The 15,006-nt window shown below is 34.0% G+C and overlaps 1 protein-coding gene across 1 annotated transcript; it reads left to right on the forward strand.

The window, feature by feature from the left end:
- Positions 1-1,866: 1,866 nt before the first annotated feature.
- Positions 1,867-14,279, forward strand: pyroxd1 (pyridine nucleotide-disulphide oxidoreductase domain 1). Its single transcript, XM_022671355.2, has 12 exons — positions 1,867-2,648; positions 3,833-3,913; positions 5,139-5,258; positions 5,343-5,471; positions 5,585-5,658; positions 6,840-7,021; positions 7,150-7,220; positions 8,242-8,347; positions 9,878-9,990; positions 11,231-11,353; positions 11,615-11,752; positions 13,768-14,279. Exons 1-12 carry the CDS (start codon positions 2,562-2,564, stop codon positions 14,014-14,016), a joined length of 1,473 nt encoding a protein of 490 aa, XP_022527076.2. The 5' UTR covers positions 1,867-2,561; the 3' UTR covers positions 14,017-14,279.
- The last annotated feature ends 727 nt before the right edge of the window (positions 14,280-15,006 follow it).

Consider the following 15,006-nt stretch of genomic DNA (forward strand, 5'->3'; position numbering starts at 1 on the left):
TAACTGCAGTTAAAGTGTGACTGAAGAAATCAGGATTAATAAGCAACGAATCATCTGAAGTAGCAGATTAGCTTTACAGTTAAATATGGAATATGACAGACCAAGAAACACACACACACACAGACAGACAGGAATGCACTCTGTCAAAATGGGTTCATTCTGGCTATATATTTCGGCATTCTTTTATTTTTGTCTCTCCATAATAGTTGATTTTTTGCTGTGCTATAACATTTTGCTGATGTTCAATAAAAAATGTCTGTATATATACATATATATATACATATATATATACATGTATATATATATATGTATATATATACATGTATATATATATATATATATATATATATATATAAATCATATAAAATCCTTTTTAGCTTTATCTGTCATTTGAACCCAGTATCTGCTCTGTATACTGTATACACAATTCTAGTAGAGAATGATCTCGAATTACTCAAAATTAAGAATATTGTTGCCTTCTTCTATAAAGCTGCCATTGTGGAGATGCATGTTTTTCAATAGACAGTGATGATATCTCTCTCAATCCATACTGAAACAAATTGATGTTTTGTGTATTAAAATGCTTGTTAATTCTACACAGCTCTAATTATGAACTCAATAGAAGTAAAAACAATAAATTTAAAAAATTTGACTGAACAAGAAACACTTTTTAAGTATTGAGATGAGATGTACATAGTGGGTTTACTATCTATCTAAGCTAGCTAATTCCAAAGCTAACTGACTAGTCACAAGCTGTATTTTATTAAGCACACAGTGGGTGTGGTCTGTGTGTTTTGATTCGGAGACGAGTCTTTTTAACCAGCTATCAGAAACAATGTCTTCACAGTTTACATGGTTAACTCTTTTAGAACAATTATTTTCTTTTAGAAAAATCTCCGTATATCCATATTTGTTTAACTTCAGCTAGCTGCACACCACAGCCAAAACTCCCAAAAAAATACTCTCCTCCACTCTCCGCAAAACAAGCAAGCTGATTGGCTGTTTCTCCAGAGAGGCAGAACTGGCTCCATGATTGGCCTTAAGAGATTTCCTGTTTACACAGCAGTCAGTGGCCTGTCTGCTGATTAATAGTACAGCTGAGCTGAGTGAAACGATTAGGGGCTAGTGGATAATTAGTAAGCCCAGGCCAGGCAACAGGCTTAACAAGGCAGATAACAGAAAAGAACAGTTACAATGCAGCAATTAGATTAATGATATGTTATAAAAATGTGTTATGACTAACAGAATTACATTAAACACTCCTCACTCACTCTGATTTCCTTATTATTGTTCATATATATGAGCTAAATATGTGGATTAAATGCAGATTTCTAAATTTGATTTAATCTTAATAAGAAATTAATAGTTTGCTAATAGAGTATGTTTGGTCGACCAACATGAACGACATACTGAATTATTTGGCTTTACTAGAAAATTGCATGGAAAACCCATTGACTTTACTTTACGCTTTTATACAATGAGAAACTAAAGAAGTCACATTTTATTAACATAAACTCTTAACTTGATGCAGGAAATTAAGTTCATTAGTAGTTTTTACATAAAATCATTAGTTACAATAAACAATAATTTATTGTATTTTATAATTTATTATAATTAACTTTTTCTAATAATTAAATATTATTAAGTATTCCAAAATAATAATTAATACATACACGGACATGTAATATATTAATATGAGGATTATATTTCTAAACAGAGTAAACGTAACAGTCAGAAATTATTCCATGATCTGCTCAAAGCTTTATTAACTGTAATTCAGAGCTTGTGTGTGTGAGTTTTAAACAGAGTTCAGCCTACGTAGCCCATATTACATTCATAGTATTAACGTTCCGCGTGAAGGAGGGATTGGTCCTCCTCGGCCACCGTAGGCTGCTTTGAGTCAACAGTATGGCGGCGCTCAGCGCTGGGTTCGGGGTAAATAAAGAGTTTAGAGAGTAAAAAGAGCTCCTGGACCCGTTTACAGACTGCAGTTCATATAGGGAGGTTTACAACAGAGGGTTAGACTGATGTTAGAGGAGATTAAAGCGGTAGTTTTTACTGAATCTTTAGTTTAATAAAGAGAGGTGTAAACTCAGTCATCTTACTCCTCCTGTGTGTTTCCATAGATAGTTAGCTTGTTAGATAGATTTCTTCACAGACAGGCAGACAGATAGACAGAAAGAGAGAGAAAAACATACAAACAGATAAGTAAGTTAGGTTACTTTGTTTGCTAGCTTGTTAGTTAGCGTTAGGTAGGAAGGTAGCTGTAGCTAGCTAGTTGAGTAGTTAGATAAGTAGGTTAGTTAGTTAACGTAGTTATTTGGTTAAATAGTATTAGCTAGATTAGGTAGTTAGATTGATAGGTAACTTAGGTAGTAAGTTAAGTAACTAACTTAGATAGATAGACAGACAGACACACCGGTTAGTTAGTTAAATAGGTTGGTTAGGTTAGTTAACCTAGTTAGTTAGGTGGTATTAGCTTTATAAGATATATAGATATATAGATAGATACGTTAGTTATTTAGTTAGTAAGTTAGTTGGTTAGGTAGGATAGGATAGTTATGATGGCAGGAGGATCCGAGTCTGAGGCTCAGTTCAGGTTTGTCGTAGTAGGAGGAGGAATCGCTGGAGTCACCTGTGCTGAACAGGTAAGATAAGGACTAAAGCTTAGGTTGCCTTTATTTTTCCATTTCATGTCCACTTCACCAGATTATATGGCAAGGAGTGTTAGTGTTTGTCTAATAAAACAATATTGCCAAAAGTATTTACTCACCCATCCAATTCAGTGATCTCAGGTTCTGATCATTTCTACAGTCACATATGTACAGCTCTGGAAAAAATAAGAGACCACATAAAACTTTGATTTAACCAAATTGAAAACCTCTAGAATATAATCAAGAGGAAGATGGATGATCACAAGCCATCAAACCAAACTGAACTGCTTGTATTTTTGCACCAGTAGTGGCATTAAGTTATTCAAAAGCAGTGTGTAAGACTGGTGGAGGAGAACATGCCAAGATGCATAAAAGCCAAGGATTAAAAACCAGGGTTATTCCACCAAATATTGATTTCTAAACTCTTAAAACTTTATGAATATAATCTTGTTGTCTTTGCATTATTTGAGGTCAGAAAGCTCTGCATCTTTTTTGTAATTGCTATATTTGTAAATGCTCTAAATTACAATATTTTATTTGGAATTTAAAAGAAATGTTGTTCATAGTTTATAGAATAAAACAACAATGTTCATTTCACTCAAACGTATACCTATAAATAGCAAAATCAGAGAAACTGATTTAGAAACTGAAGTGGTCTCTTAACTTTTTCTAGAGCTGTATAATTCCAAGCCTTTATATAAGCTGAAGGACAGTAGTATTGAGAGATTCATGAAATGGGTTTTCATGTCTGATCAGCTGCATCCAAGCCTCACATCACCAAAAAGCAATGCAGGCGAGTTGATACTTTTGGCAAAAGAGTAAATATAGAAAAAATATATATGTAATTCATCATCCCTATGTTTCCCTATATATGTATTACATTTTTATATTACCAAGCTGCTATAAAACAACCATCTGGAAATATTGTAAATATCAGTTTCAGTTACTGTACTTTATTTATTTTTTATATTATGTTTTACTGAATGTAATGTGTCGGTACATGAAAAAAACATCAATTATTCTCGCAGAGTCCCATTTTTCTAGCTACATCACTTCTTTGCAGGCTGTGTGATATCTCTGATTGCTGGTCTTGTTATACTTGGGGAAGTTTATTGTGGTGTATTCCTCTGTAAGTTGTTTATTGACTCTGGGTTAATGTTTTCTCTGTTTGGGATCAGCTCGCACTGCAGTTCCCCTCTGAGGCTGTAGCTCTGCTGACCGCTGCTCCGCTGGTGAAGACTGTGACCAATTTCAAGCAGGTTGGTGGAGAAAGTTGAACTCCAAGGCTTTAAGTTACACAGTGAAAGCTTTTGTTTAAAGGAGAGGCCCAGGCCCAGTGTTGTTTTAACAGTTGGTGGGTTTAACAATTACAATATATTTTTAATAAATTATTCTAAATTAGACTAAGATATGATGCTTATGTCTTCCCATTGACTTTCATCAATAAGTAACATAAAAACATAATAAACGACTGAAGGAATAAATGATTGAATAAATGGATGACTGAATGAGTGACTGAATGGATGACTGAATGTATGATGGAATTATAGAATGAATTAATTACTTAACACATTAACACATGACTAACTGAATGAATGATTGAGTAGATGACAGAATAGTTTGAGAAAATAAATTATTAGTAAATCACAACAAAACTTCTGTGATTAATCACAATGAATCACACTTGTCCTTCTTCTTAAGACTTTTATTTCTTATGCCATTAATCATAATAAAAAATGTAAATTAAAGTTGAAATTAAAAAATGATGGAACTTTTGTGTAATTTTTGTAAGAGAGACAGAAATAATAGTGTGAGATATATTACATACATATTTTAGCAATAAAGAGTAATCTTTCTTCTTAACACAACAGTAGTTATCTTTCTATCTGTACATAGCAAAATATGTGACCAGCCTCCGAAAACTTAATTAATTAAAAATTATTAATTTTTTTCCAGATTAATCACATTTACAGCACAAATAATTGTTGACATGAATGAATGGACAAATTAATTTCATTAATTAATATATGGGTGAATAAATAAGTGACTGAATAAAGTATTGATGAAATTGCTAAATTAAAACGCTAATATGTTACCAGTCTCCGAAAACTTGGTAAATTGAATAGTTTGCATTAAAAAAAATGTATATGTTAAGTTTCCAGATTACTCACGTTTACAACACTAAAAATTGTTAAAATGAATAAATAAATGAATTAATTAATTTGCTTATTCTTTCATTAATAATAAAAAAGGTAAATAAATAAGTGTCTGAATGAATGACTGAATAAAATATTTATGAAATATATAAAAGACTGAATTATTTAAATAAGTGAAGGACAGCATTAATGAATGATAATGAATAGCTGATTAATAACTAAATAAATCTATTTATAACATCTGATTACAAAAATTGGCAAAAATGTTGATGTTTTTTAAGAGAAAGCCCAAATAATCAAAACATTATTTTGCTATGTTTTTTTGAAGGTCTCCAAGACCCTGGAGGACTTTGATGTGGAAGAACAGCCGTCCAGCATTCTGGAGGAGAAATATCCTAATCTGAAAGTCATTCAGTCTGCAGTCCGAGGACTTCATGCAGATCAGCATGTGAGTAGCAGCTGAATCTAAACTGTAACAGAGCCTAAGAGTGATGAGAATAACAGATTACTGACACTTTTTCTAATGTTACAGACGCTGCAGACTGAGAACGGGCAGATTATTCATTATGAGAAGTTGTGTATCTGCACCGGCGGCAGGCCTAAACTCCTAAACCAGGATACTCCTAATGTACTGGGCATTCGAGACACAGACAGCGCTCAGGTACGGTGTAGCTGCTGAACCGACATGTTGAAGAACCTTTATTACTTACATGTTTTTATACAGATACACTGATTTGCTGATCTGGGTCTAATATCACCTTTCTCTTTCTACAGGAGTTTCAGAAGCACTTATCAAAAGCGAAGCGTATGCTAGTTGTTGGAAATGGAGGAATTGCTTTGGAACTGGTGTAAGTAATGGTAGTCAGACCTAATTTGATTAATTTTGATTAATGTCCATAAACAGTGACTATGTAGAATGATGTACAGTATATACAGTATTTTTATATACATTATTTTTATGATGTACAGTATAAACAGTACCAATAAAAATTGACACACCTACTCATTCAATGTTTTCTTTTTTTTTTTTAAGCAAACTTAAAAGACCAAAAGCATTTAGGTGCTCTTTGCTGCTGTTAATTTGCAGTTTTTTGTTGCTGGTAACTCTGATGAACCTATCCTGTGAAACAGAGGGAACTCTTGGGCTTAATTTCCTGGGAGGTCCTGATGAGAGCCAGTTTCATCATAACGTTTGTGATGGTCTTTGCAACAGCACTTGAGGATACTTTTTAAAGATCTTATATTTCAGATTGGCTGTTCTTCAATTCTTTTCTTTATTTAGTTGAGTAGTTCTTGCCATAATATGGATTAGAACATTACTCCGATCGGGCTAATCAATGTCAAACACATTAAAAGGAAATAATTTTAAGTAATTAACTCTTGACAAGTCCAGCACAGCTGACTCTACCTCATAAGGCTGGCAAAGCTGTCATCTAAGCAAGCAATACCCTTTTGAAGAATCTAAAATATAAAACATGTTTTGGTTTGTTTAACACTTTTTTTGTTAACTAAATATGATTTTCTTTTTTTTTTTAATGAAAAACAACAAATTTAAAGTGTGTCCAATTTTTTTTTAACTAGTACTGTATATCGTTGCTCTCCTATTAAAAAAACACTTATCTCCATTTTTAATTTACTACATAATTTGAACAGACAAACCGGTCCCTTACACTGTGCCAAAATGTTGTGATGAACAAACCAATAAAAAACTCTTCAAAATGACCTGAAATAAACTCTTTACATTGACTTCCATTGAAAGTTTACATGTTTTTTTCTCTCTCCTGTTAAGTTGCTGTTTTAGAGATAAATGTTTTTCATTGACCAGCGACAATATATATATATTTTTTATTTTAATAGAAAAAAAATACTATATAAACTATATAAAAAGTGCATTTTGACTTCTTGTATGACTTCCTTTTCACTCATCCTCTGCTGTATTGTGTACTGGCTTTCTGTAAAAGTCATGAGAATTGATTGAATGTCAAAGTCTAAAATCTTACTGAGATTGTGTGTTTATATGTGTCCTTAGGTATGAAGTGGAAGGCTGTGAAGTGATCTGGGCTATAAAGGATAAGGCCATAGGGAATACGTTCTTCGATGCTGGAGCTGCCCAGTTCCTCATCCCATCACTAGAGGCTGACAAACCTGAGAGAGCCCTGCCTTGTAAAAGAGCACGATACACCACCGACAAAACCACAGCCTCTACAGAAGGTACACGCAGAGCTGAAAGAGTTCTGATCTTGAAGTGTTACAAGCTTTAGGATTATACAGATATAATATGTTACCTTTAAGTAGTGTATGATATACAGTATATTGCTGATCTGTTGTGTTTCTTACAGAATCAAAGGAGCTTGGTAGTGCCTTAGGACCTGACTGGCATGAGGGCATCAGCCTCAGAGGAACAGAAGAGGTGTGTGCGTCTGTATGCTGTATGTGTGTTTAACACAGTACACAACATTGTGGGCATAAAAATGTGTAGCATATTAGAGGTCTCTGTGTGATCCAGCGGATTTCATCTGGCCATCAGCAGCTGATTGGCCACAGTCTCTCTGGGTGGGTACAGTAGGTGGGGTAGTTGGCCTTTCAAACTGGGCAGAAAATGATACGAGTATACCATATGGTATATAGGTCCAGAAATATTGGGACAGGGACACAATGTTTATGATTTGGGCTCTGCAGTCCACCACAATGGATTTGAAATTAAACAAATGACATGATGTTTAAGTGTAGACTTTCATCTTTAATTTAAGAGATTGAACAAACATATCCCATGAAACTTTTAGGAACTACAGCTATTTTTCTACAAGTCCTTTTCTACATTTCACAGTGTGCCAAGTCCTGCTGGAAAATGAAATCCGCATCTCCATAAAAGTTGTCAGCAGAGGACATGGCTCTCCAAACCATCACTGATCATCAATTAATTTCACATTTTATTTGTAAATCAAGGGAGCAGAGTCTGGAGGAAGAGTGGAGAGACACACAGTCCAAACTGATTGAGGTCTAGTGTGAAGTTTCCACTATCAGTGATGATTTGGAGAGACATGTCATCTGCTGGTGTTGATCCACTGTGTTTTATTATATCAAGTCCAAAGTCAGTACAGTGTTTCCCCGAGAAAATCTTACAGCACTTCATGCTTCCCTCTGCTGACAACTTTTATGAAGATGTGGATTTCATTTTCCAGCAGGACTGGGCACACTTTCTAAGACACTTCTTTTCGCTGTAAGCCATAAGCATCAACAATGAAAGAAATAAACGCTTAAAATCAATTAAGATCACTCTGTGTGTAATACAACTATATAATATATGAGTTTTACATTTTGAACTGAATTACTGAAATAAAGTAACTTTTCAATGATATTCAATGATTATTTTTTGAGATGCACCTATATAACAGTATATTCTGTGGCGTGCCTCTTGGTTTTCTTACTAGGTTTCCCACAGAGTTCATGTAGAGTATGAGTGTGAGATTGAGAAGATCTACTCCCAGCAGGACTTCCTTCAGTCTCCTCTGTACTCACAGAAATCACAGGATTTAGGTCAGTAAAAACCTTTTCTCTTTTTTTACAGCTCTGACCAAGTGTTTCCATATTTATTCAAATGACACAATGAGTGCGTAGGCGTGAAGATGTGCAGACTGTGCGCAGGAAGTCACCTGTCATTACCTGAAGCAGCTGCTAAACTGTTCGGAAACCCTGGCAACCATGATGAAATGATGTATCTACAGTTTATACTCTTACTTTTCTTGTCTTTTCAAAAAAATAAAAAAATTGATATACAGTACCAGTCAGAAATTTGGATACACCTCTTCTCGTTTTCTTCCTTTTTATGTTTTTTACATTGTAAATTTAATATTAAATACATTAAAGCTATACAGGAACACATGCAGATTTATTTTGGAAACGAAAAGTGTTAAATAAACCAGAAATGTCTTTTATACTTTAGATTCTTCTAAGTAGCACATTTAACTTTGATATTTTAATCTCTAATATTATTATAATATTATTTTAAGGTAGAGTCACCTAGAATAGATTTCTTAGTGTCTTGATGGAGTTCTTGAAGGTTCTGAACAATAGCTGCTGCCTTTTCTTCATGCGCTTCAAACAAACACTTATTTTGTTTCCTGCATAATAATGTAGTAAATAAATTAAAGAAAGAAATAAAGAAAACATTGAATGAGGAGGTGTATCCAAACTCTTGACTGGCACTGTGCATTTTTAAATATATATTTATATTTATTTATAAAATAGAATTGCGTTATAATACAGCTCCATTTCAATATAGACTTTTAGAAGTTAATTGAAGTAATTAATTCATTGAGTTTTTCTTTTTCTTTTTAAAACTTGAGTATTTAGATGTGAATAAAATAGGAATGTAAGATCAGTAAAATGGAATTATATTTGTATTAGTAGCAGTGTATTAGTCACTTTCCCTGTATTTTGGGATTTTTCTCTGTCTTTTTCCCTGTATTGTTTACTTAATTATAAATTCCCTTGAATGCTTTTTAAAGTAGAATATTTTTTAATGTGCTGAACTTTAGCATCAAACAGAAGCAGGAGTGTGTGAGTTAGAGAGAGGGTTAAGTTCAGATTCAGTTACTTTAAGTTTATTTTTTTTTCTTCTGAACTCAATGCTGTGTTTACTTTGCTAAATAATTAACAACAGTTGCTAAAACAATGTAAATTATGGGAGGAAACTGATGCCAAACCTTGTACAATCATTAATATGCATATAAAAAAACAAAAGCGTTAAAGATTAAAGATTAATTGCATGCGTTAGAGAGTTAGTTTCAGATTTAGTTTAGTTCATTTTAGTTTATTTTTTTTTATTTTATTCTGAACTCAATGCCGTGTTTACATTGCTAAATAATGAACATTTGCTAAATAAATTCTGAATTGTGGGAGGACATTGATGCCAAACTTTGTTCAATCATTAATATGCATATACAAAAATTATGTTCTCATTGGCAGCACTAATTTGGAACAACAGAGGCGTGTGATCTTTGGACTAGACTTCTAATTAAGCACTAGTTGTTCTACTAATTAAAACCTTGCTGTTCTTCTCTTCAGGGGTGTGGCCAGTGTATGCTCATTTAACCAATGGGAAGACGTATGGATGCGACTTCATTGTCAGTGCCACTGGCGTGGTGCCCAACACTGAACCTTTCCTTAAAGGCAACAAAGTAAGATTTCATTGCCTATTACAGGGTTCCTGCAGGTCCTTAAAAAGTCTAATTAAAATCTGGATAATTAAGGTCTTAAATTGTTTTAAATTTACTGTGAATTTGCTGTAGGTATTATTACATTTTCCGACCGTCTGTTTAATGCCGGTCAGAAAAGCAAAGTGGCCCACTGTAAACATCTAATCTGGGAGAGAACTAAGGTTAGCGGCGGGATAGCTAACATTGGTGGCAAGCTAGCTAACATACTAACGTTAGCAGCGACTAGTAGTAGTAGCAGTATTATCAGCTTCATCACTACAATTTAATTGATCATTTCCTCTTTTTTCCACATGTGCAAGAAGCTAAAAGAGCTCATGCAACTTGCATAACGTTGCTGTCCTATGAAAAACACTTATGTCTATTTTTGTAGATTTTTTGTTTACTATGTAATTTGAACAGTCAAACTTTCACTTACACTGTGTCAAAATTTCTTGATGAATGGACCAATAAAATGATTCAAAATGACCTGAAATAAACTCTTTTTACATTGACTTCCTTTGAAAGTTTACAAGGTTTTTTCTTTCTTCTGTACAAGCTGTTTTAGAGAAGTGTTTTTCATTGGACAGCAACGATAAGAGGGAAACATTAAGTTTTGATTTCCAATACATTATTTTCTACCAAAGAAATTATGACTACATTTTTGTATCTTAAATTATATTTATTGCTGTCTTAAAAGGGTCTTAAAAAGCATTAAATTAGACTTTTAAAAGGTGCAAGAAGCCTGTATTAAATAACTGATATAAATCTCTGTTTGGAAAATGTATAGAGAGGGTACCAGCAGGTCCTAAGTTTTATATTTTCAAAGTCTAAAAAGTCTTAAAATATTTGGAATTTTAGGAGAGGAGGCATTAAATTAAATTTTAAATTATCTGAGGCAAGTGAAATTTTTTATTTTAGTCATGCTTTTATATTTATTTGATTGTATTTTTAAATTATATTTACTAATAAAAAAAGTCAGTAATGTATACTATCCCTTTTTCCCGCCCCAGTAAAAGTTTTTTTTTTTTGGTTTAAGAGGTATTAAAAAGGTCTTAAAAGTAATTAAATTTGAGCTTTAAAAATGTGAAAATACCCTGATTAAAATTTTATAAAAATTGCAAAGAATCAGTTTAATATCATTTCTCAGTAAATCTCCATAAAATAGTCCAATTTCCTTTGTAAATGTCATACTTTGAATATTTTTTCTATTTCCTACAACTAGTTTGAGCTGGCAGAGGATCGGGGTCTTAGGGTGAATGATCACATGCAGACGTCTGAGCCAGACGTGTACGCAGCTGGAGACGTGTGCACTGCAGGCTGGGAGCACAGCGCTCTCTGGCAGCAGGTAGAGTGAATCATTTAATAAATGAATCGGTCAACAAGTGAATCAATCAGATGTTCATTAATATTTTTTTTATTAATATATACAAAAATCCCTGAAGAACCATAGAAAAGTCTTTTAATGATATGGCACATATCCAAACCCCAGTCCAGCAGTGAGGATGATACAGTCACAGTACATGTGTATCTGTGGTGTCTGTTGGAACTGATGCAGTGAGTAGTTGGAGTGGACTAGAGCAATGACTGTGGCTCCCTCTTGTGGCAGATGCGTTTATGGACGCAGGCGAGGCAGATGGGCTGGTACGCTGCACGCTGCATTGCAGCCGAAGTGTCGGGAGAGGCCATTGAGCTGGACTTCTGCTTTGAGCTCTTCTCTCACATCACCAAGTTCTTCAATTACAAGGTGATGATCCTCTTCTTTATTCTTCAAAACGACTGGCTCTGGAGCCAATTGAGCCATATTGCACCCATGCTCACTTAAAACCTCATCTATTTTTCATAATGTGAATCTTGCAGTTTCTCTTTACATTGTGTCAGAATTTAATGAAGAATGGACCAATAGAAATGCCACAAAATCTCTTAAGCATTTTTACATTGCCTTCCATTGAAACTAAAAGATTTCTTTTGTAAATATAAAAGTGGCCCAAAAAATCGAAGTATCTGTAGATTTATTATTATTATTATTTTTTATAGTTTTAACGTGTAATGGACAGGCTACAATATCATTTCTCTTTGTAGTGTGTGGCTGAAATGATCTTTAAACACAAATTATAGATTGCAGCTGTATCTGAGTCAAATTGTTTGTAGAATGTGTGAGACTAACGTCTTGAGGAGGAAGATGGAAGTAAAGACTTTTAACAACACTAACCAGATATCCCTCTGAAAAGTGCATCTTTCAGACTATTTAGTGACTAGCTATTAGCACAGGAACAAAGCAGATCTAGCAAAGTCTGTAAGAATAACGGCTCTTGTGGAGGAAGCACAGTAAAGATTTTTTTTAACAATCACAAACCAGATTTCCCTTTTAAGAGTACATCTTTTAGACTATTTTGTGAGTAGCTACTAGCACAGCAACACAGCAGATCTAGCAAACACTACTAACCACACAAAACAACAAACAGTGCAGGTCCCCACTAATGCCAAAACTAATGCCAAAATTACAGTTGAGTTCAATAGAACTTTAAATGTGACAGACTCTAAAAAGTTAATAGCACTTCATCTTGAAAGATGATGCTAGAACATTATCGAAGCCCTGCATGATAATGCTTTAGGCCTACCAAGTTTACCTAGAAAGGTTAATATGGCATCCCGTCCCGTTTTCAATTAGTATCGGCAGTCGGTTTATCAAGCTGTAAGATAATTGGTAATATATATTGGCCTCAAAAACAATAATCAGTAAATATCAAATTACAAAGACTGCACTCGAAGGAAAGTATTAACTGAACTGTGTCTTCAATAACACTTTAATTACACTAGAGTACAGCTGTTACTCTTACATATGGTCTTAGATATGGTCAAAGCATTTTACTTGCATATGGTCAAAATTTTATCCCAGTATATTTTCTTATTCCAGTTGATACGATATAATTCCAGTATCAGTATGAACAGTACAAAATTATATTTTATTTGCCATCAACTTTGTGATTTTCTGTTCCTGTGCAGATGAAGCCTAGTGCTAGGGACTCACTGCTGTATTTTCTTCATTTGATTTGATTTATGCTTGATTTTCTCTGTTCTCTCGGTCAGAGATGCAGTGGCTGCTTTACTTGTAGCTGGTCCAGCTTCAGGGACTTTTGTTGTCAAAACCCCTGTTTTTAACTATTTATTTATGGAACCAATCAATAAGCTTAACCATTTTTTGTGTTTTGCAAATAAAGGAACTAAATGTTTTCACATTTTAAGTGACATTTGTTGAACTGTATATTACATTTATATATTGGAATAATTTTTACTTTGCAAAATAGAAAAAAGAATTTTCGCATACGTCCCCCCCCTTGCAGTACCGCTGCGCCCCACAGGTTGGAAACCAGTGTGCTAAGTTATGTAAATCACCCTGTATTGTCGGTCAGTGACCAATGCTGTAAATACTGTATAGTGAAATATTGGAATATGTTTAAAGATCATATAATCATTATTGGAACATTTTCTATTAAATATATCGATTGTTATTTTCCAGTATTTTCCATTAATTGTCACAAAATAATTGTTGACAAAAAATATTCTCAATGGAAGTTTTGGTAAAGAAAAATCTTACGCCATGTCATTCTGGAGCATTTCTATTGGCCCATTACTGTGAAGAACAACTGCCAGATTCACATCATGTCAAAAAAAAAAGTAAATTCCAAAAATATAAATCTATAATATAATACATACAGCATGTGTGGATGTTCTCTCTCTCTCTCTCTCTCTCTCTCGCAGGTGGTGCTGTTGGGGAAGTTTAATGCGCAGGGTCTGGGTTTAGATCACGAGCTGCTGGTGCGCTGCACTAAAGGTCAGGAGTACGTGAAGGTGGTGCTGAGCGGAGGACGCATGGTTGGGGCGGTGCTTATCGGGGAGACAGACCTGGAGGAGACGTTTGAAAACCTCATTCTGAACCAGATGGACCTGTCCGCGTACGGCGAGGAGCTTCTGAACCCAAACATCGACATCGAGGACTACTTCGACTGATCTTGTAGTTCAGGAACTCTGAAGAAGCGTGAGAGGTTTTAATGTCATGGTTTAAAAAAGTACAAGAAGAAAAGTCTCTTATAGAGATTTAGTGCAAAATCTTTATCGAGATGCAATTAGGGATGTTTAATTTAAAGGCAAATAGGCACTTTTTCAGGGATTTGGCGATTCAGTTTTGCTTATTGGATGATATTTCTGATGCCTTTTCATTACATAAATTTACCCTAATAATAAATAATAAATAATTTAATTATTATTACTCACCCCTGATATTATTGTTTTTTTATTTCTGTGTCTTCTTACTCATTCTGCGGTTTTTCAAAATGGGATAGCCAACTCCGAAATGCACTTTTTGACTGGGAATGGTCAGCTTGGCAACCACTTTGTTTTGCCACGCCCACTTTCTATTGTTCGTTTTGGCTGCTTTTGTGTTAAAATTTCCAGTCAGTTCCTATTAAATGGATTTTAGGCATATCATATTTTAAGCAAATGCAGTCTGCAGTAGCTACTGCTGTTGACACAGATCGTAAAGAAGCTAGCTTTGCTAACCCAGCATTCCAACAGGTTATTTAACATTGTTTAAAATCTTGTTAGCTGTGCTCTAAATATGTCTAAATAGTGTTGTTGAGCTCAGTATAACATATCCAATACTTTCCAAATAAAAGGGAGCTGCATCTGTGGTTAAAGATGATAAATTTGAAACATCTACCCAAACGTCTATACATCTGCTCTTACCTGCTCTAACTTAAAGGCCTTACAAGTACCTAGAGCAACCACATATAAATTTCTTATGCTGTGCAACAACTTTTGCATTTTCTAAAAAAATAAATAAATAAATTAACCAGTAGGAGGTCCAAAGACTTGCTTTCACTTTTTGGTTATTAAAACAATCACTATTTAAATATAGTATCTTTTTTTGGTTGAGTAACTTCTTGCTTTTCTTTAGTGTTTGTTACAAAAAATAATGTGAAAAAATTATACAGTGTTATG

The sequence above is a fragment of the Astyanax mexicanus genome, chromosome 2, assembly GCF_023375975.1.
Source record: "Astyanax mexicanus isolate ESR-SI-001 chromosome 2, AstMex3_surface, whole genome shotgun sequence".
NCBI lineage: Eukaryota > Metazoa > Chordata > Actinopteri > Characiformes > Acestrorhamphidae > Astyanax > Astyanax mexicanus.